The sequence below is a fragment of the Gavialis gangeticus genome, unplaced genomic scaffold, assembly GCF_001723915.1.
Source record: "Gavialis gangeticus isolate Ggan-Ray unplaced genomic scaffold, GavGan_comp1, whole genome shotgun sequence".
Lineage (NCBI taxonomy): Eukaryota > Metazoa > Chordata > Crocodylia > Gavialidae > Gavialis > Gavialis gangeticus.
In genome coordinates, this window is record NW_017729032.1 from 160307559 (window position 1) to 160330750 (window position 23192).

Genomic DNA, 23192 nt, shown 5'->3' on the forward strand with positions numbered 1-23192 from the left:
GAGGGAAGGGGTGAACCTGCAACCAGTTAGGAGCACTCTTCCCGGGGCAAACTGTCTGTAAGGGAATCTGGAGCTAAGGAAATAGGTCAGTAGAGCAGAGCCTAGCTCATGCAGCAGGGATGCTGCTAGAGCAGCAGTCATAAGCTGCCATGGCAAGCAGCCATCAAAAGGGATCCTGGTTTTTTCTGATATAAAAATCCCCAATTTTCAGGTTAAAAAAGTAACCCAAAATCCACATAAAGAGACGTTGATCCTGAAAGCTTGCAGAAAAGGACAATTTTCCTGCGATTTTCCAGTTGGTCTAATAAAAGGTATCATTTTGAAACCAAGAGTTCTAGTTGTTTGTATGTCTTCTAATACATAGATGTATATTTGGTGGTGTTTCATTTTGATCACGGAAAAATGTGGATTTTGGGTTACTTTTTTAACCTGGACATTGGGGATGATTTTTTTTTATCAGAGAGAACCAGGATCCCTGGCCATCAGGCCCTAACCAGAAAGCAGTGTTCAGCTGGAGGGCCACTGGAATGGAAGGAGCAGGGATTAAGCTGCATATAAGCCTAGGACCTGAGCCAGGTCAGGCAGGCTGGCCCAGTAAGGTGCAGAATGAGAAGCTCCCTGACTGTGGGAAGGGGGTCCCTGACTCCTGAAACCCACTAGGAATGGAGATAAGACACCAAAGGTTTGCTATCGGGGGATGTAACCCAGGGAGAGACTCCAAAGCCAAGGGCTTAACCCAGAAGAGGCAGTCTGATCCTGGAGGCTGCTGAGGCAAGAGCTGCAGAGCAAGGGGAGTACAGGAGCTCTGCTAGTTGGCACTGGGGCTGGCTTGAGGAAGGTGAACAGAGTGTTGATGCCCTACAGGGGATTATTACCTGAAGCAAGGAGAAGCTGTGTTATGCAGGTAGGTACCTGTTGCTTATGTTTGGACCCAGAGGGGGTTCAGTTGTGGTTGCCAGAAGGCTTACACCTGGGTTACAGTTTTGACTAGTGGTTTGGGAGTGGCTGAAAGGGGAGTGAGTGGAGGCCATGGTGGAGCAGCCTAAAGAGAGAGAAAAAAAGGGGGAAACCTAGCTCAGACAGGAGCTGGACAAGGGCCCAGGGAGGGCAGAGCCAGGGCCAGGCAGCTGCTGTGCATGAGAGGGACAGAGATGGGGGCCAGGGACCCAGAACAGAGGACACTGGGGCCAGGAGCCCAAGTGGAGCTACATCAAATGCAGTGCCCAAGGCAGTGAAGAAAACAGCCCTAGAGGGGCGAGACCAGGGCCAGTGGCCAGGAGCCCAAGGAGGCATAACCTGAGAGGGTGAGACTCAGGCTGGGACCCAGAAATCAGGCCCAGGACAACAGAAAAAGGGCTGAGACCAGGAAACCTGAGGCTATGACAAAGGTATAAGGACCTGAGGTGGGGCCAGATGCCCACCATTAATTGGTAACTGCTGGGTGGAATGGGTGCAGTGTAAAGGATGGTTGGAGCCATGTAACTACCCGTTACTGCTAACAGGTGCCTGGGAGAATAAGCAGTCATCTCGAGGAACTGGGGTGAGCTCTAGGATCCATTAGGCAGCCTCCCTTCCCATCAAACAATTACATCAAATGTGTGGCAGGAGAGGGCACCCTAGGGCTGGAGCTGGGTAAAGGTTGTGTGGCCACCAGGGGGTATTCCAGCCACCCCCGGAGCACAAACCCAACTCAATCATACTATTCCCCTCCCTCCCTTCCCCCAACAGGAACTCCACGTCTAGCAATAGTCAGAATTCTTATCAACTCAGATCTTTTCCTCTGGTCTTAATAAATGCAGTCTTGCCTCACTCATACACTTCTGCAGAAACCATTTCCATAGTCATGCCTTATTTTGGTTCCCTTTTTCTGTCTTGTTAACCATAAAATACTTGTGTTCCCCTTCAGGACCTACCCCTAGCCTATCTGTGATCTCTCATGCACTATCAATATGTTTATTCTTCCAGTTAGTCCATTATATTAGTCTCCCTTTCCCACTTTCTAAATTGTCAACAAAATGCCTTTGTGCTTTCTCCCCTGCTAATCCTCTGTATATAGAGAGGGAGTTAGCCATGTTTAGAAGTTAGGCAGAAGGTAGGGCAGCATGGCACATTGTAGACTAACTTGTTCAAGGAGGCATGAGATTTTGTAAGCTACAGCATGCTTCATCTGATACATCTGCCTTCTGCCCATGTTTACTTGGTATGCATATATTCATAGCTTTGTAGTCTGAGCCTGCAATGAATGGTATAATTAATTGGTAACCGCTTAACATAATATTTCAACATGTATACAATGTTGAAATATTAGTGAACACCTCAGTAACATGGCTTGGGTAGTATCACAGGAGAATTTCATAGAAGAAATAGGAACATAATCCAATTCTCAAGAGAAGCATTTAGCTGCTTTAGTGATAAACCTGTCTTTTGTCTTCATGCAATCCACAGTAGTATTAGCCAAACACCTTCTAACTTCTGCAACAAATGAGGCAAGAAATGAACCTACAGTTGTCTTCAGTAGAAAACCCTAATTCCTCCCTTGACTGGACCTATCCTGTGCACTGTATAAGGCAGGGACCCTGCAGGAAAATAGGTAATAATGTAAAAATGCACCATCATCCTGCAAGGGGCTGAATTAAAAGTTGCACAGGTAACCTTAATTCTGCCTTTCTTAACCTTTGAGTTGCCAGCCTCTTTTAATGTAACTTTTTGTGTAATTGAAGAATACATGTTAATGGCTACCATTATCAGTGATACTAAGCACCTTGAAGAGAGAAGCACAGAGCAGGTCAGTGTCCCAGAGTCCCCTTTGCCCTCGCCATTTACTTTTGCTGAAGCACCCAATCCTGTAATTCATACTACTGCTAGCAGCCCAAATAATATTTATGAAAAACCCACTGAGTATACAAGGCTTATGAGGACAGGGTGCTGTAGGAAATCAGTGGGAGTCAAGTATCTAAATACCAAACAGCAGCACTTCCCCAATTTGGTTTATATCTCGATGTAGCAGGGTCAGGCACTCTTGCATATCCCCCTCCACTTTAGCTGCTGCCACTGGTTTCCCTGCTGCTGATTTCTCTGGCTTCTGAATACTGCCAGCAAACAGAATCAGCTGCAGCCAGGTGTGGAGAGAATCAGCAGCAAGGGGAAAAATGGTCCCTAGTGGCATTTCCACCAATTTTCCCCAGCCACTGATTGATGTTGATGCTCTGATTGCTGGTCAGTGGAAGAAATTGGTGGGGGTGGGGGGTAGCAAGGGGGAGGATGTGATAGCAGCTGAAGTAGTGGGAGGTACATGGGCAGAATGCATTTCCCCCTAAGAACCTTTTGCACTCCTCCAGGGGGGTGCGCCCCACACTTTGGGAAATGTTGCTGTAGAAAATCCAGGCCTAAGGGGCATGATTCAAAGCCCAGGGAAGCCAATGAAAATCTCTCTGTTGACTTCAACAAGGTGGTGGATCAGACCTGAGGACAAGTGCTGGTAAAGTGCCTGAGGTATTGTAATAAAAGAGTGATTGAAAAAACAGAGAAAGAATGAAGAATGCATAGATGTAGGAGCTTTAGGTTAAAGCAAGAAAGTATTCTGGCTTCCTACCTCAAGGCACTGTTGTTAAATAAACACTGGGAACTGAGGGTTTTTGACCACCTGACCCTTGATGTATTCTTTCAATGGCACAACACTTACCAGTACCTGTTGGTTCTCCACTTGCCATGCTAACGGAAATCAGCATCTTATACCAGATGAGATTCAGCATTTTCATGACTGGAGCAATCGTACAACATGCCATATTAAATGCTTTACCCTTCTGTTCTGGTTGAACCCAAAAGACTTTGTTTCTGTTTGTGGCTGAAAAGACCTTTAAGACATGAAATTAATTTTACAGTAGCAGACAGTATTGTTTAACACTGTGGCTTCCTAGCTAGGCATAAAGCATGAATACAAAATGGGCTGCTTTATTTTAAAAGCAATGATGGTATCAATTCTCAGCCCTGGTTAAATAGCATATAGGGGAGGATAAAGAGGTATGAGTGTATGTCTCTCTGTCTCCCTCACTTAGGAACTGGGTAATTCCCTGAGCTGCCAGGAGCTGAACAGGTCCCCACACAAGTTAGATTAGCTCTAAAGTTTACAGGTTTTATGAAAATTAAATCTAGAAAAAAATCAAGGAAGTAAGCACTCTGTAATATGAAACCAAAGGATGTGAGTAGTTCTGCCATCTGTGCATACATTCCAGCAGTTACTCTAAATAAGAGAAATAAATAAATATATCATTTTAAAAAAATCAAGAAACCAATAGCTGTTTCTTTTAAGTTTGCATGCTCTGTCTATATGCATGGCAGATTTTTCAGTGCTTCTGGTTGTTTAGCAGAGAACACAAAGAAATCAGAAAGAGAGGGTACATTTAAAATATAGAATTTTTAAATATTATCTTTACAGTAGCTGGAAATTGTCTCACTAGAATATAAAACACACAATTCAGATAAACTCAGAAAGTTATTAGGCCTACTTTGGAAAAAAAAATTCAATCACTGAAAAGTGAAACAGACTTTATTCATGGTTTAAATACAGATCTCAAAGCAAATTATGCAGTTCATACCACCATCTGTGTAATTAGGTCAGTATTAGCACTTCTGTTTAAAGTAAAGGATGTACAGTTTTTTAATCCCCTATTTGCAATGGTATGCTATGCACATTTATGACTTATTTAGGAATAATTAAATAAGCAATGTGATGTGGTCCATTGCTTTAGAGTAGCAAATCTGGTTTTGCTCTTTTTTTTTCAAATTCTAGCTGAACTTTTCAAGTGTGTATTTAGTCCTAGGAGCTGACCTATATCACTTGGAATTGACAAGCCAAAGAGGTCAGAATCGGAGGCTCCATTAGGAACAAAGGGCAGCCTAGAGAACTATTATAATCCAGTTACTTGTTCTCAAGACAACACTGCAGAGTGACTTGTAGTCACAGCAGTCTACTCGTTTATCATTTGGAGCCAAATACAACATTCATCTTAAAGAACCTGGAAGAGCGGATGCATACTGGAACTGCCTACAGACTCTCGTCCAACAATTTTGAGAGGTTTGTCCTCTTCAGACCACAACAGAGCTATCTTGTATTTCTCTGTCTTTGTTAGAAGCAATTTTTTACAAGTTTTTTTTTTTCCTTAAGAAGCCTTCAGGTTTTCATTGAAAGCAAAGCTGTCAATGCTGGCCATGGTTACAAAATTAAAACCCTTGCTTCTTTTGTTATGTATCAAAGGAGAGGGAAATACAGCATCAAGAGACCTAGAACTTAGAGGGAGGGAAACTAACCTCAGCTTCAGCAGAAGAGTTTCTATTCTCAGGTTTACTTTTTTGTTTATAATTTGAACTGCTCACACCGATATTTCCCATTATGCATGTCTATCTAAGAGTGAATTTGGGGGGGGAAACTTTTGGTGAAATACCATAGATAATGTGGGTTAGGGAAAGCACATTGTTCTGCTCATGTGTGTACACTCGTTAGCATACATTCAACTTACGTGATCACATGCCATTTTCCCCGACTTGGACGTGTCTCATTCAGAGCTAGATCTTATCTAGTTCCTAAAAAGGTGGGCAAAAAGATGACCAGACCTAAAGGCCCAGGTCCTCATTCTGAGGGAAATGTCATAAGACCCGGTTACAATATATTCCATGGAACAAATAAAAACAAAAATAATGAAGAGAATGAGGGTCACATGTTTAAAACAAAAGAGACACTGAACAAAGAATCCTAACCAGCACCTACAATTCCACAAAGTAGTTAGCAGATATTGTTCAAAAGAGCTCTGTCCAGCAACATGAATAAATAAGACGAAATAAGCTTTGCAGTCACAAAAGATTCACCCTCCACCAGTACAACCTCCTTTGCTTCCTTACGTAACTCACAGACATCTTGGCCAGGGCTAAGCAGTGGTTAACATGCTAGCTTAGAGTTGGATATGCATAAATAATGCAGTGCTGGGCACAGTGTAGCCAGACTCTCTTTAAATATTCTACAGGTGTAGGAATAGGAGCTGTTACATAACATAACGTTGCTAAAAACACAAGTACTAGGATATGCCTCTTGTCACAGAAGGAACAAATGCCTGGGTATAAACTGTAGGCCTGTGCGAATAGGGAAGTATTTGATTCGAATTTGGCCAATTTGGAGGACAGCGATTTGATTTGGAGATTCAGATCACTGTCCTGAATCAATTCAACCAAATTGGCTTCGAAAGATTCGATGCTGATTCAGAGAGATTCAGTGATTTGGATCAGCCAGGGAGAGGCAGGCACAGCCGGGCGGCTGTAGGTTCTCCTGTGGCTGCTCCAGCTGTGCCTGCCTCCCCCTGGTGGGGAGGGCCCCATGGCTGCCCTGCCTGACCCTATCCCCCGCCTGACCCCAGCCTCCTGGCACTTTAAAAAAAAGCAAAAATAAGCCCTGCACTCGCTGGTTGCAGTGGCGGTGATTGGGGCCTCTGGGCACTCATGGCAGAGCCCCCCATGCAGCACGGAGCAGTGGGGGGCATTGGGAATGCCCCCCCCGCCTGGTACCCATGTGGCAGCTGCCCCTCGGTGTGGGTGCAGCGTGGTTCGTCAGGGTGCTGTGTCCCGGGGCAAAGCAGTGCTGGGCTCCAGCTGACATGTGGACCTGCCCCAGTTTCCAGACAGCGCACGGTGCCCTGCCGAGCCATGCTACACCCGCGCCACGCAGCAGCTGCTGCACAGATGCCAAACGGGGGGTGATCTCCACTGCTCCCTACTGCCCCTCACTGCCCCATGCTGCCACAAGCCCTCAGAGGCCCCAATCATCACTGCCAGGGCCAGTGAGTATGGGGCTTTCTTTTTTTTTTTAAGTGAGGGGTGGGTGGGGTTGAGCGGGGGATAGGGCCAAGCAGGGCAGCTATGGGGACTTCTCCTGCGGCTTCTCCAGTGCCTGTCTCTGCTGCAGTGGGGGGGGGAGCTGCGAGGGCTCTGAACTGCTGCTGAAGGCCCAGCCAGCATGGGGGGCAGGGTGCGATGCAGGCACCGCTCACTCTGGGTGGCAGCAGGGCATAGGACTCACTCCCAGCTCTACTGCACCCACATCAGCACTGGGAGCAGGGGTTCTGCCATGTCACCATTTGCCAGCCAGTGTGGGGTGCATGGGATGCAGGCGTGGCAGCGCTGGGACCAGGGGCTATGCCTTGCTGCCACTTGCTCCCTTTTGCCTGGAGCGAGCCACGCTTGCATCCCCTCCCCCCCCGGGCAAGCAGCAGCAGGGCAGAGTGACTGCTCCCAGCACTACTCATCCCACAGACCCTGCCACCCTCCCTGAGCAACACACTCCCCCATGTCAGCTGGCCAGCTTGTCCCAGCCCCAGCACCAATTCCTCCCTCCCCCACACCTCTTCCCGCCCTGTCGCAACCCCAACAGACTTACCAGCTGGAAGCAGCCATGTCAGCTGCCTGTTTAGTCTATGGCCAAATCTCTGAAGTGGCCAAATCTTTTCCAAAGCTTTTCTGAATCAATTTGGATGCTTCAGATCGAGTCAGAGCTTTTAATTGGTCTCTTGATTTGATTTGGATTTGGAGATTCGGTCCCCAAATTGGGCTGAATGTCCTCCAAATCAAACCAGCTACTGAAGCTTTGCACAGCCCAAATAAACTGCCTTAAACTGTATGGAGTAGTTACCAAATCAGGTCCCCAAGAGAAGTTTAAATCAGGCTGGCCCACTAGGGTTCCTCACCTTTTTCATGTAGTAAAACATCCTGCCATTTAGTATCAGGGCAAGAGACCATGGTGTTGAATGGGCACTGGAATTTAGCTGCTCATATGGTGTAGCTTAGAGGCAGACCTGCTGAATCTTATTCAACTGGCTTGTGTAAGGGCATGGGTTTGACAGCAGATGCTATAGGTTTAGGGGATATGAGGTAGTGAAAACATACCACTGCAGGGCACAATTGTTATAACAACAGAGCTCACCATTGGAGGGACAGTGGCTGAGTGGTCATAGGGAGGGATGGAGTGGTCATAGGCTGAGTGGGGCACCTGGGTGCACTCAGTCTGACCAACACCACAGTCCAGAAGGCCTCTTATGTTAGGGACTTTCCAAAATCAATCTCTAGTTTACCAAAATGCCTTCTTGGGTTCAGTGACAAGGTGACCAAAATACAACTTGTGGTAGAGGCAAACTTACAAGTCTTAAGGCAGTTCTGGTAAAAGAAGACCAGCTCAGAGAGGTCTCAGGGAGACCGCCTGCATGGATATAAGAGAACTACCAGCTATATTGGAACTTCAGAGATGGCACAAGGAAAGAATATTACTCAACATGCTCTATGCTATATCAAGTCATTACATGAGATTTTCTCTAGGGCTTGAAGGTACAAAGCATGGACATGGCAGCAAATGGAAACTAGGCCCCGTTGTTGGCTTAAAAATGGCCTGTTTTGGGGGAATTGGTGTATAAGTATAGATATATGCATTATAAGGGGTCAAGATGTGCAGCAGGGGTTAAATGGATTTCTAAAGAGCTTGGGAGACACACACACAGCTTCTCATGGCCCTGAGAGCAGACAGGCTGTCTAGCACAACAAAGCCAACAAGGACACATAGTCTAGAAAACAGACTGGGAACCAAAGGAAGCATGTACCATACTGTCCCATAACACGAGATAAGTGACGCCAGCTACAAGGCCCCAGAGCAGAGGGGGGCCTGAGTCCTGGTTTTGGGGGAACAGACCAGATTAGGAGAAGGCCCAGAAGGCTACATGCACATGTGACCACAAAGAGACAACCAAAAACAGACAGCCACGGGCGAAGAGTCATCAGGAGTCATCAAGGGGAAAGGAGAATACAAAAGCAGAGATTTGAGATTAACAAAGGGTCCCTCCCTTTGTCCCGTGCCTCCCTGTTCCTCCCTGTCCCCCCTTCTCTTCCTTTCTGTCCCTCCCATTGTCCTATCCCTCCTTTTCCTCCCCAAAAGGGGTCCCCATCCCCATCCCCCAGGAAGGGTCCCCGAGGCCACCATGGACAAAGGACACACACCAGCAGCCCATCTCATGCACCCCACTGGAGGGAGGCTGTGGCCCTCGGCATCCCACCTCCAGATTGCTGACACTGAAGAGAAAGAGCCTCAGTGAGGAACCTGCATCCTGACCAGATGTACTTTGACTCTGATGACAGCCAGAGGATTGGTAGATATAGAATTGCTTTATTGTTTGTATTGTTGCTTTTCTGTTATCACTCCGTATCAATACATTTGCCTATTATCAACTGGCAGGTGTTGTGGTCAGTTTGAGGGATGTGCCTGCCCAGAACAAAGGTATAAGGGCTGGGTTCCTAAAATCCAATGTCAATACCATCTGCCCTCTGTCAGAGGGAGGCTTGGGACAAGTGCAAACACCCAGTGTTGCTTTAGCCAGAAGAACTTCAGGACTTGCTTTTGAAGGTTGACAAGGGTACTTGGGGACAGACTGAAAAGGCTGAATTGGCAGAAAGGCATGGACAGGATCAGCTGGATAATAATTAGTATTTTCTCTTTGAAAGAAAGACAGCAGAGAAGCTCTGTCCACTCTTAAAACATCTCAGAAAACATGGCTTTCTCCAAGGTATAATTGAGAGAGACTGCTGTCAGGGAGGCAAACACCCAAAGAGTAACAGATCTTTGTACTCTGAATGATGTGGAGTGTGCAAGACATGGAGTCTGTCTGCCATCCTAACCACAAGATCAGAGTTCAAGTAAGTTGACCTAGGAGGAAGAAGACTTGAATGAATGCTTTGGCAGGCCATCACCCACATCAGCAGCCAGATTCTATTCTACTTATTATCTAAGTAAAAGTAGTTATGATTCTGCTCTATGCTGCCTGAACTCATGAAAATACATGAATGCATCTACTTTTTGTAAAAATGAACATCTTGCCCTTTAGACTGAGTCACAGAAAAGCAGCATGGGGAGGAGAAGGCACCCATTTTTTACATTAACTGTTTTCTGGGAACTTGAACAGGGTGGTGTGAGATTGCATTAGGCTCCTAAGTCTACTTATGTTTCTAATGGGTAGAATGAAATATGACCGTAATTGTACACTGAATTAGCAGCTGGATATGAATGTTTGTATCACTTCCCTCTATATCTTTGCTGATTGCTCAGAAAGCTTTTGCAAAATAGTTTTTTTTTAAAAGAGTGTATCTGTCTTTAAAATATATTTAGCAACTAAAAGTGAATTTGTGTGTGTGTGTGTGTGTGTATGTACCCTCATGGTTTTAGAAGAAAACCCTCTGAGAAGGAAAGCTTAGCACACTGCTGCAAGGGCTGATTATTTACTATGCATGAAACAGTCAGTGGATAAATGCATGAACTGCATTTGGAGCAGAGAATGGAACAGAGAGTTCCCTTCACTTACACAAGTATTCAGACCACAAGATTGAACTCTAATAGACTGAATCTTTCATGAGACTATGAGGCGGGAATTTCTAGATCCTATTTTAGCTTACAGACAAAACAGGCACCATGCTGACGTCAAGACTGAGGCATTTCTGTGAACAGAGGAACTAGAAATTTTGGTTCCTGAGGAACTTTAAAATCAGAAGTGAGGAAAAACTAGGGCACAAGAGCTACCAAGGGAGGAGACCAACTGAGGTTCTAAGAATCACAATTTTGTACTGAGGTGCCTAAATTCTACATTAAAAATCTATTAGAAACACTAAATCTTTTCCTGACTGTGGGCCCATGCACATTTTGCATGATGCATTTGGTGAGGAGCTCCCTTACCTGCAATTCTGAGAATCACATCTTATTTCAAAATATATTTATTCTTGTGCAAACCCCGTCACTGGCAGCTTAAGTATAGGTTACACCAATATTTGCCTCAGATACTTTAGAGATGGATGATCCTGCCTTATGCAGGTAGTTGAAATAAATCACCTCTTGCGGTCCCTTTACACCCAATATTTCTATGATACTTATAATAGCAGAAGACTATTTCTTGTCTCACCCTTGTTCCCTGAATCTCCAACCACAGCTCCCAGCCAGCTCAGCATTTTCTAATACACCATATGACAAAAAGAAAGTCCCTGATTATTTTAGTACGCTGCTCTGGGATTTCCACACCCCACTCTCCATTTATACATCTCCAGTCTAGGCCAAGGGACTGTGGGTGGGAGGGGAGGTATTTGACCATTGATCCTTTTGTCACAAGCCTTAACATCTCTCTTCTATCATCTGATACACACAATAGCTTATGAGATTCAAAGAAAGTTAAATAAGACATTCCATCTGTCTAAGGACCAAAAGGCCGGCAGTAGGCAGATTTAGAGATTTATGCATCTATGGGCATCTTTACACATGCTCTGGGGCAGGGGGGTTTTAATTAGAATGGATCTCAGGAGCCACTCTAATTAAAACACCCATTGTGTCTTATGTATTCAGCATCCCATGCTTCAAACACATTTTGAAACGCATTTTGAAACATGGGGACACTGAATACACATAATGCTGAGGCTGCTGGACCGTTCTAATTAGAATGCTCCAGCAGACTTGATTAATTGAGTCTGCTCTGACCTGTTCTAATTAGAATGCATTGGAGCGGGCATCAAGCAAGTGTATAGGTGCCCATGTAATGCTACAGGAGTAAAAGAAATGCGTCACTTGAAATTACTTGGTACTATGAACAGAGGAATAATGGACCTATGGTTAAGGCAATGGATTTAGAAGATCCAGGCTTAATTCCTGGTCTCCCATAACCTTCTTATGTGACCTACATTCCTCTCTTAGGTGCTTAAGTGTGGTTCTATTTAGCCTTGTTCAAGCCCCTGAAAATCCAGTAATAGAGCTACTTCTGTAATGCCCTCCTGTCTAACCCATTAGATTGACTCACAAAAAAGGTTGCAAGGAGAAGAATGCATCCGCTTTTTGGATTAGCTGTTTTTTAGGCATACTCCAGCAGCCTCAGCATCACGTGTATTCAGTGTCCCCACTCTTCAAAATGGCGGCGGGGCCACTTTAACTAAAACTCATTGAACAAGCTTCAGTTAAAGTGCCCCCCACTGCCATTTTGAAGCACAGGATGCTGAATACACAAGGCACTGCAGGGACTTTCATTAAAGTAGCTCCTGAGAGCTCTTAAAAGCCACTCAAATTAAAGTCCCCTCCCACCCCAACCCTGGAACACATGTAAAGATGTCCTGCGTGCTCAAACATAAATGAGTGTGTGCACACAAGGAGTGAATCCACATGAATGTACAGTATATGAGAAGTAGAAGAGGTTTTTAGGATAAAGGCTCATTTCTTCTTTGCATTAACAGATTTGCCCCATACCTGCAGTCCTGGTTGAATCTAGACACCCAGATGCTATATTACACCTTTAAGCATACACCTTGTGTAAACAATTGGATTATGAACAAAAAGCATTTGTTCAGTTAACAAATCTATTTCTTTGACAGGACATTGCTTGGTTTTAGTTTATGCATTATTCCTCCAGCAAGTATGGATTTCCTAATGGTTTCATTATGCCTTCACTTCCAGTTGGCGCACAGAAAAGTATTCTTTCAACCAGCTCATAAATCCTCTCACCTTATAAAATCATTTAAACCTCAGGCCTTAATTTTCACAGTGCTGCTATAAAACCCCAAGCCATTAATGCTTCTATTGATTCACAGGCAGTTAGTTTTAAAAGGCTGTTTCTGATCCCGGATTCCTAGGGTTTCTTTACACTGCTACCTTTTTGGCTCTTTAAGCTAAATTGTTCATTCCATAAATCATTATAAAGGACTTGACAGGATGTGCCCTAGTCATATTGTTATTGTTACACAGGTAATGCAGACAGTGAATTTTGCCTAATCTGACAGTCCCCCTATACTGTCATCTTAGGTAGACCAGGAAGAAATCTTTCTACCCACCTGCAACATCCATCACTTTTGGCAGCAACTTCTTATACCTCTGCCCCCCAACCACAATGTCCATCCTCTAAGGCTCACAAGGCTCAAAAGGAACATGTACTACTTCAAGAAACAAGAAGTGCTGTTCTCACTGAGGGATCATTATGTGATAACCAGGGATCCTGGTTTTCTCTGTTTAAAAAAATCCCCAATTTACAGGTTAAAAAAGATAAACCCAAAATCCACATTTTTCTATGACCAAAATGAAACACCATTACACACATACACACACATACATATATATGTATGTATTAGTGGCATTTCATTTTAATCATGGGAAAATTTGCATTTTGGGTTACTTTTTTAACCTGAAACTTGAGGATTTTTTTATCAAAGAAAACCAGGATCCCTGATGATAACCATCTCCTTCTGACCTTCTTGACTGGTTTAGGTTTCTAAAAATCCTAAGCAAGGTACAGAATTAAACAGACAGATGCAAGTTTCCTAGACCACCAAGTAGAAAGAGGCACTGATTTGGATCAGCAACATAGGGAGATATGGCCAATCCTCTTTAAGTAGGGGTAGTGATTATTTTATATGAAGTAGAAAAGTTCTGCTCTACACCTACAGACAACCACATATTCACAGAAGTTTAGGGCTGGAAGGGACCTTGTGAGATCATGAATCCAGCCCTTCTGCTCTGGGCAGGAAAGACTGCTGGGGCCAAATAACCCTAGCAAAGTGTGCGTCCAGTCTCCTTTGGAAGATCTTCAGAGTAGGTGCTTGCACCACCTCCGCTGAGAGTCTATTACAGAATTTGGTCACCCAAACCATGAAGATTTTAATTATATCCGGTCTGAAACCTTCTTCTAGGAGTTTATGACCATTGCTCCTGGTTTTCCTCTGGAGCATTTTGGTGAATAGTTGTTGACCACAGTAAGAAACCTCTTTCTACTTGGTGGTCTAGGAAACTTGCATCTGTCTGTTTAATTCTGTCCCTTGTTTAAGATTTTTAGAAACATAAACCAGTCAAAAAGGTCAGAAGGTTCATGGTTATTGCCAAGGAACCTGTTTTTCTCTAATAAAAAAATCCCCAATTTTCAGCTTAAAAAAGTAACCCCAAACCCTCATTTTTCCATGATTCTTACCACAGTAAGAATAAGTGAAAAAAAATCTCTTAATATATGTAAACAAGGTTGCCCAAGTCAAACTTAACTGAGGCCCACTTGTGAGTTCCAATTTCCAATGAAGGTTCACCATTTACACTCCTATTAGATGCAAACCCCCAGCATGTGTGCAAAAGGAAACCTGGATTGTGCTTGTGCAATTAAAAATTGCTGTACAGGGAGGACATAGTGCCCATTGTTTTACTTTCCAAATCATTTTTCATTTAATAAAGAAATTTAGTAAAGAATTATGGCAGGGTCCAGTGATTGCCCTTGGCCCACAGGCTGCCTGTTGTAAATTGCTGATGTACAGTGGTGTAGCTGTACTGGCCATATCTATTAAGTATCTGAAATGTCCTGGTTTTCTGACTGCTGTGAACGATAAAGCAAAATAAACATTCTGAAGAATGGTGTTCCTTTCTGGTATACATGCACACTGCTGTTTGATAGCCAGAACCTTCCTTCCTGTGGTCCCCAAGATAAAGAGTAGGGCTGTGCGAAATTTCACCACCAGTTTTGCTTCAATGCTGCTTCAACCTGTTTCGAGGGTGAAACAGCAAAATTGAAATGAAACAGATCTGGTCGAAACAGCCTCAAAATGAAACAAAGCAAGTTGAAACCTTTCGCCATTTTGACTCTGTTTTGACGTTTTGCCTATAGGATATAATGGGGAAGGTCAAAACATCCTATAACTTGTCATTTATGGCCAGATTTGGATAAAACTTGCAGAAATGGTAGTCCCTTCTGAGGGCATACAGCATGCCAAGTTTCAAGTTTCAAGAAGATAGGTGCAGGGGATTCAGAGAAACTGCACCCCAAAATCTTGAGAGCAAAACTTGTGTCATGTATACATGTTAAGCCACAGCAGGGTCAAAACTGCAGGCATACTAGCCCCTGCTGCAGCTATAAAACCTGCTAAGTTTCAAGGAGATAGGTGCAGGGAGTTCAGGGAAACTGTACCCCAAAATCCTGAAAGCAAAACTCATGTCATGTGTACATGTTAAGCCATAGCAGGGTCAAAACTGAAAGGGTGGTGGCCCCTGCTGAGGCCACAAAGCCTGCTATGTTTCAAGGAGATTGGTGCAGGGGTTTGGGGAAACTGCACCTCAAGCTGCTGACAGGCAAAACTCATGCCACAGGTGCTTGTGCAACTGTGTCTGTCTTGGGGCACAGGGAAAGGGAAGCTATTGCAGGCCTGGCTGCTAGCCCCTGCTAAGCTACTGTGTTACCAGTTATCAAGGAGTTTGGTGCAGGGGGCTTCTGGGGCCCTGCACCCTTAGCTGCTGGCAGACAAAACTCGTGCCATGGGTGCTTGTGCAACTGACTGTGTCTGTCTTGGGGCAGTTGATTGTCTGTATTGTTTCTTTCCTCTCCTTAGTCTGTTCTTTTGTAGGTGTTAAGCCGTGCTCATTAAGTCTTTATGCAGTAGCTAGGTACTGTGTATTCAGCTGGTCTCATTATTGATTGATAACTGGTAACACAGTAGCTTAGCAGTCAGACCTGTGGTAGTCCCCCCCAGCCCCCCAGGGACAGACACAGTTGCACAACCACCCATGTCACGAGTTTTGCTTGTCTGTAGCTTGAGGTGCAGTTCCCCCCAAACCCCTGCACCTATCACCTTAAAATTTGGCAGGCTTTGTGGCCTCACCAGGGGCTACCACCCCTGCAGTTTTGGCCCCACTGTAGCTTAACACATATACGTGAAATGAGCTTTGGTTTTTAAGAATTTGGGGTGCAATTCCCCCCAAACCCCTGAACTGATCTTCTTGAACCTTGGCAGGCTTAGTGGCCTCAGCAGGGGTTAGCAAGCTCCCTATTTTGACCCCACTGTATCTTAACACATACATGTGACACAAGTTTTTCTTTCAGGATTTTGGGGTGCAGTTTCTCCAAACCCCTTGCGGCTATCTCCTTGAAATGTGGCAGGTTTGGTGCCTCATCAGGGGATAGCATACCTGAAGTTTTGACTCTGCTATGACTTAACACATACAAGTGACATGAGTTTTGCTCTCAAGATTTTGGGGTACAGTTTCTCCAAATCCCCTGCACTTATATTCTTGAAACTTGTCACGCATCATTGTGACAGGAGTATCTCGCAAGAGCCTTTCTATTGGTGGCTCCGCCTTCCTGTCTTGGGCTAACCGCCTGCTTACTTGCCTGCCACACCTTGATCTTAATTGATTGAGTGATGTAATTAGTGGGAAGCTGCCCACTTTATATGCCCGGTGTCAGGGGGCACTATCTGAGGCTCCTTTTCCTCCCCTACACCGCAGCCCAAGCCTTGCAGATGGTACTTGACAGAGTTGGCCCTATGCCTTGGCCCTTCTTTACTTCTGGGGCTCCCCACTGCCCCCTCTCGCTGCGGAGCTCCTCACTGCCCCCTCTCAGCTCCGGGGCTCCTCACTGCCCCCTCTCGGCTCCGGGGCGCCTCACTGCCCCCTCTCGGCTCCGGAGCTCCTCACTGCCCCCTCTCGGCTCCGGGACTGGGGTCAAATGCACAATGAACGCTGTGCCCTCTATGGTGCCAGGGTCCCACGCTACCGTGGAGCTCCTATGAGGCCTCCTCCAACCCCTTATAGCCTCACCCGGTCCTCCAGTCTTATAAAACTACAGACAGAAAACTCAAGCCCCTGGGCTACAACATAAACTCTAAACCGTCTAGTCAAAACCACGTTCTGTCCCTACCGGGAATACTCCAACTCATAGCGGCAACCATGGGATGCTCCTGCAGTCTATCTTCTCACTGGCTGAGCTCCCCACTCCTTGGCCGCCAGAGGGGAACTGCCCTCTTGGCCTCATGCTTGGTCTTAAGAAGGGGCCAAGCCCTGCCCCTTCCTGTCAGCTGATTCCCTTGGTTCCCCTAGCAACCAGCACCTGTGCTGCCCTGGTGACTGGCAGTTGAACCTCCCCCTTCTCACCACTCAGGGTCTCTCCTGAGCCATTTCTGCTTTTAGGTGCAGGGCACCTGAGTGCTCTGCGACAATCGTACCCACAGAAGGGGCTACCATTTCTGCAAGTGTCATCCAAATCTGGCCATAAATGACAAAGTTATAGCCTGTTTTGACCTTCTCCATTATATCCTATGGGTGAAATGTCAAAACAGGGTTGAAACAGCAAAATGTTTTGATGGAACAAAATGGAACAGCTGTTTTGACTCAAAACAAAAGTGGAAACAAAACACTGTCCCTGTTGAAACATCAAAATGCTGGTCAAAACTAAACGCTTCCATTTCACACAGCCCTAGTAGAGCAATAAGATCAGAAATTATAACAACAAAAACAGACTGACCTCTTAATAAATGCCTAAAAAGAACACCTAGTACTGCAGCAGGTCTGAATAATTTTGAGAGAAATCAGTATTCAAACATTTGAGAGCAAAAATGAAGTTGCAACCAAAAGAGAGAAGATACTGAAGTATACTCCCACAGTAATATCAGTAATTGTTACTTAATTGCAATGTACTCAAGTAAAGAGATAGTGTTCTTAAAAGAGAGAGAGTGACAGAGAAAGATAAAGATATGAAATACTTTGAGAGATGTGCATTATTTTGTAAATGTACATTTACAGAGTACTCCTTGGGAAAGCCCCTATCATTGTACCAAAACAGCTCTGCTTTGTTTCTAGACATTAGCTCATGAATTTGCTTAGCATGCAATCAACTGAAAAACAGCAATAAATGCACAATGAATTTAGTAAATCCATGAGAAATAGGGCAATAAAGTTAAGATTTATTCTGGGAAGAGAGGCCCAACAAAAGCTTTGGGTGAAGAAAGTGGGGATCATAAGCATGGTTTAAAGTTAGGAATATCTTAGGGAGAAAGAAGCTTAGTGACAAAAGATGATGCCACTTGCATCAATTCTGAAGCTTTTTGTGGTTTTTCAATTTATTTAAGAATTCCACTGCCGTATTGTTATAACCAACCACCTTCTGTCGCCCTGTCATTGCACTCAGCAGGGAATTCAGAAGGCAGGTTGCTTATTGGGCAAAAACCATCCTAGTTTAACTGTGCCATTCATCCTCTTTGCTTCTAGGCAAGCAGTCAGGTTGTCCTTCAGTATCATTTGCAAAATCATGGATACAATACGTGAGATAAAACACTACTATATAATCATTCAGATGCTATCAAGAAACTAAATCAAACATTTAACATTGCATTTGTAGGCCTAATACAAGTCAACTGTCAAGTTCTTCATACAACTCTTCTACCACAGGACAATTTTCCTAGTTCTATTCTATATGATCTTTAAATATTTTATTCACCACAGGAATGATATACAGCCCAGTAAATTTCATCACAGATCTTCCATTTACTTCTGTGGGCTCCAGATAAGGCCCTTTCTCATGTCTCAGTTAGTTGTCTGACCTGACTAAAATGTTATGTATCGTGTCTTTTAATGATATTTGACTCTTATGCACTGGTATGTGTGAAACCCCTATTTCTTCTACTCTCCAATTTCCCCATGCTATGCTACCATAATCTGTTGTAGGAACTGGATCATGGGTATGAGTATTAAGTTGAAAAATAAGCCAGAAATAACCTAACTGCTGGAAGGGAATAACCAAACCTATGGACTCACTAACATGATAAAATATTCTAGGAACTAATTCAAACATTTAAGTTTCCATGTTTTTGAGCATGTCTAGGGTGACTTTACATCCTGGTTTGGCCAGGATGCTTCCATATTTCATAGGTTGGTTCCAGCCAATTGGTGAAACTTAAAACAGAAATCCTGGAATCACAAGGGTGTGGGGCACAGTCTGATGGGGGGGGCGAGGGGGTGGTGCCTGCCTGCCTTTGCCTGCAGCAGTGCCATTGACTTGGAGGGAGAAGGGAGAGAGAGAAGGGGGGCAGATTTCCTTAAAAATAATATGGTCACCCTGAGCACGTTTCACTTTTCTTCTTAGCCACTGCTGGGATTCCAGAGTAGCACTTCACTATCTATCACACTCATAAATTATAAGAAAGGAGTCATCTGGCATCTTCTTTTCAGAGGCAAAGAAAGAGAAAGAGATAGGACACATGGGCACAGTCCCTGGGACTAGAGTTACTACTGTAAAAAAATCGGCATTTCCTTTTCAATACTGGAATATTGGAATACTCATAATGCTGTTATTTGTGGGTGAGAGACCAGTACACATCATCTAGCTGAAGATGAAAATTCAACTAATGGGAAAAATGGAGAAGACATAATACAGGAAACCCTGCTGGAGAGTGATAACATTTCTGAGCTGGATCTTGAGTGGATGTAATAAGGATGGTAAGGGTAACACCTTTCTCAGAATGTCTGTTGTCTCAGAATGATTAAGCTCCTTTTTATGATTAGTTGTGAAGTCAGTTGTGAACAATATTTCCACTTAAAGCGGCAACACTAGACTTTAAAGTTTGTACTCACTTGCAACAAAAGTTAAACAGGTTTCCAGACCTGTCTGCAGTCCTCTGGCTTATTTAAACAGGATCACTCAGGAAACTTAGCCTAAAATAAATAAAAGCATGGTTTGATATAGTTTAGTTCAACAGCATTAAATGCATTACTTTGATTTTGTTAAATTGACTTTGGAATTAAACTAAACTAAATTAAAATCCGTTTATTAAAGGTGTCCACATAGAGAAAAAATGCAGTTTAAATAATTTACTTTAAAATTTAAGTCAAATGAACTTTCTGGAGAGTCCTAGTATACTGCACCCTCAAAACATGTGGTGTTTTCTGATTTCTTGACTGATTCTAGTTATCTTATAACTGAAGGGAAATGTGGTTAGGACAGTCCTCATGTCAATGACCCAGCCCAAGTCTCTTGTCTGAAGCAGAGCTGGGTCTCTAACTCCCCAAATTAGTATCAGAATCATCCATTATTAGCAATTTTGCGGTGGTCTTTCATCTGAAGTTCCATCCTGAATGTGAGCAATCATTCATTTTAAGTTTCATTGAAACAAGTACATTCCTATGAAAGTTTTGGGGTAAAGATTTTCCCATGGAAAAAAGAAAAAAAAAAGTTTTCTTGAAAAAATATCCAATTAATTTAAGTGTTGATCTGTTTTTCTGTTGTCCTAGTCCTGGCTGTTCTGGGGTCCCAGAAATAATTTACAGTCTTAAGGCTCATGTTAATCACTGTAGCCAGCTTAGACTGGCCTAAGGACTGCAGTATCACTTGGAAAACTCACAATACTGTATGCTGAAGCCTCAAGTCTTGAGATAATTCCCCTAAAACCACAGCAGGACCTGGCACTACTCTAGGCGCCACACAGCTTCTGTTGGCATGGTGCTGTGCTGCTGTGCATCTGACTAGCACGCCTTCTTATCCTTGGATTCGCACCAGGGCTGCCGGGGGGGGAAGGGGAGGGGCAACTGGGGCAATTTGCCCCAGGCCCCTGCAAAGCAAGGGCCCCCTGCCTCTGCTACTGTGTGTACCGTTTGCCCCTTCCCTGCAACATTGCTCACCAGAATTCTTGGTATTTTGTTTTCATAAAAAAAAGAGGAAATTGGTGTATTAGTGTATAGGATGACACTGAATCTTTCTCAACATGTAATTGTGACATTATGGGAACCCTCCCTGACCATGAAGTAAATATTATACATAGTTGTTTGTGAAACATATGCTAATTTGAGGCTTAAGAAATTGTTGCATTGATGTCCAAGGGGGAGTCTAAACCAATCACAGTAAAGTAACATCCTTCTTTATCTCTGGGCAGCAATAGAAACAAGATTGATCAGGCTTATGATTGCCTAGCCGAGGGCCTAGGCCAAGTAGCCCTGGTTACAGAGTCTCTTGCAAGGAGAGAAGGAACAGGGAAGGTTTAAGGAGGGATCTGTGGCAGAGCAGGCCTGTTGTCACGCAAAGACCTCAAGAGGAAAGAGTTCAAACAGTAAGTGAATGTAAGCTTTGTGGGTTCTTAAGGGCCAAAATCAGAAATGAATTTGCAAGAATATAATAATGAAAATTATATATATTGTTTTCTTTATATTTCCCAGAAAAATAACATTGGACATAACATATATTCAGGTTCACATATTTCCCCATTTCAAAAAGTATTAAATGCAAAGTATCTGTATAACTCTTGGATGAATGCAATCCTTTGATAGGTACGCTTCAGTTTTTCTTACACAGGGATAAGGGGATAGGAATAGGGGTGTACTTCTCCTGAGCCTGGCTCAGTCTCACAGGTCTTCTGGTTGTGGCCTGCTGGCTGGCCTCCTCCACTACTCATGAAGGAAGGATTACTCTCTTAAGGCCTGGCCTCACACCACTCCTAGGCATTTTCCCTGTGATACCTGCCACAGAAAATTACTCTCCAGTGGGACCTTGCCTGGAAATCGTAGCTGGTGCAACATGTAAAGAGCCTCCTGGAAGAAATTCAATGGTTGAATGCTTCCTGGCCAAGTCTTCTCACAGAAGCTAAGGTCATCACTGAGGGGCTAGGTATCACCACTGAATTCAAGAGAACACACAGAAGAATCTAAAGGATGAAGCATTTCCAAGATAAGCCAGCCAATACAGAACACACAATCTCTTCCCTGAAGATAAATTCAGGGTTGAAGTGTTCATCACAGCCATGGATATGCTCCTCTCAGATCTAAAAGCGTAGCTGAGACCATGGGGAAGCTCTCAAGCTTGTTCTCACCTATACTTGACCCACCAGCTGTTGCAGAGGATGAAGAAATTGTGAAGTTTGCAGAGTACCTGTCCACCACGTACCCACGAGATGTGAACAAGGATGAGTTGCAAGAAGAACTTGGTCTGTTTTACAAAATCAGGAAAGACTCAAATTTGTGCACCTCTGGAGGAGCCATGGGCACTGCACTTGAGCTTCTCAACCAGATTTATGGCAAAGGTATAGAATCTGTGTTCCCTTAGATGTGCATTTGCTTGAGAATGCTCATAGATTTGCCAGTCTGTGTTGCATCCAGGGAAAGCACTTTTAGTAAGCTTAAGATTATTAAGAACTACCTGCAGTCAGCAATTGGGGAGGGTAGGCTGAACCATTTGACCATGCTCAGTGGAGAACACACTTGCAAAGCAAATATATTACAATTACATAATTGATGACTTTGCATCCATGAAGGCGAGAAAGAAATACTTTACTTAAGCTTTCCTCTTCTCATTTTGCTCCTAAAGGAGACCAGGTTGCAAGTGGTCATCATAATGATAATTTTGTGGCCCTTTGTTCTCAGAAATTAGCCATTATTCAGGGCCTTGCCAGAGTATTCCTGTTAGGAGGAGAAATTGCAAATAGGCTCATGTTTTTCATTAGCGTATTCTTAAAAGGATATACACACAGCTGTTTTCTTGAGTGCAGTAGGAGGAAACTAGGCAGTTTCCCTATTCAACAATCCAAGTCTGCTTTCCCTGAATTAGTTCTCTCTACTACTCAGTAGTTTGTCTCTGGCTTTCCTCTCGTTCTGCAGCCTTTTCACACAGAGGGTGCATCTACACATGCAATTAATGGACATAAAGCTTACTGTGTGGTAAAATACTGTGCAGTAAGCATTCTGTGAGAGCACATCTACACATGCATCTGTCAGGATCAAATCTGCTCCCAACAGAAGCAGTTCAAGGCAGGAAAATGCCTCTCTTTCTTTCCTGCCATATGGCAGTCAGGGAGAGCAGTAGGCTCCCCTGAATGCCAGCCCCAGGCTGTCAAGGGACACCAGGGTCAGGCCTTGGATTTGGAGGGTGAGGGGGTCAGTTGTTTCCTACCTATAAGACCCGGGGCTGAGAAAGAATCCCCTCCCCAATAGCTCTTTCCCAGTCCCCTGCCCCAGTTGGCCAACAAGGCAGTTGGCAGTGAGCCTGTGGCTGAGTGGAAGTTCCCCACTCAGCCAGTGGTGGCCAGGAGCTGTCCCACCAGGGGAGCAGATAGCAGCAAGGACCTATACAGCAGGGCTTGTGTAGTGGTTGACGGGGAACAAATTTGCTTCTGGTCAGCCACACCGGCAGGAGGTCTGGTCCTGGCACTGCTCAGCTCCCCACAGGAGCTGGGAGCAATCAGTGCAGGGACTGAGTCCGTCTCTGCCCTCTCCCCTCCATCCCAGCACTGTGGGGCTCCCAGTTCCCCTCAGGATCAGGGAACTGAGCAGCACCGGGACTGGGGAGCTATTCCTTCCCTGCTCCGCTAGGGGTGGCGAGGTGCTGCCCCACTGGGCGTCCGGGACTGCCTGCTTGCCAAAAAGGCGGCGT

The 23192-nt window shown here is 44.5% G+C and overlaps 1 protein-coding gene across 1 annotated transcript in view; it reads right to left on the reverse strand.

Annotated features, from left to right (window-relative positions):
- The window catches only part of LOC109303360 (interleukin-5 receptor subunit alpha-like), a 102733-nt gene that overhangs the window by 70885 nt on the left and 8656 nt on the right, over positions 1 to 23192 (reverse strand). Inside the window, exons 2-3 of the mRNA XM_019525564.1 lie at positions 19412 to 19492; positions 3683 to 3854 (exon numbers count right to left, since the gene is read on the reverse strand). Coding sequence (XP_019381109.1) covers positions 3683 to 3785 — 103 coding nt within the window. The 5' untranslated portion in view covers positions 3786 to 3854; positions 19412 to 19492. The remainder of the gene's footprint in view (positions 1 to 3682; positions 3855 to 19411; positions 19493 to 23192) is intronic.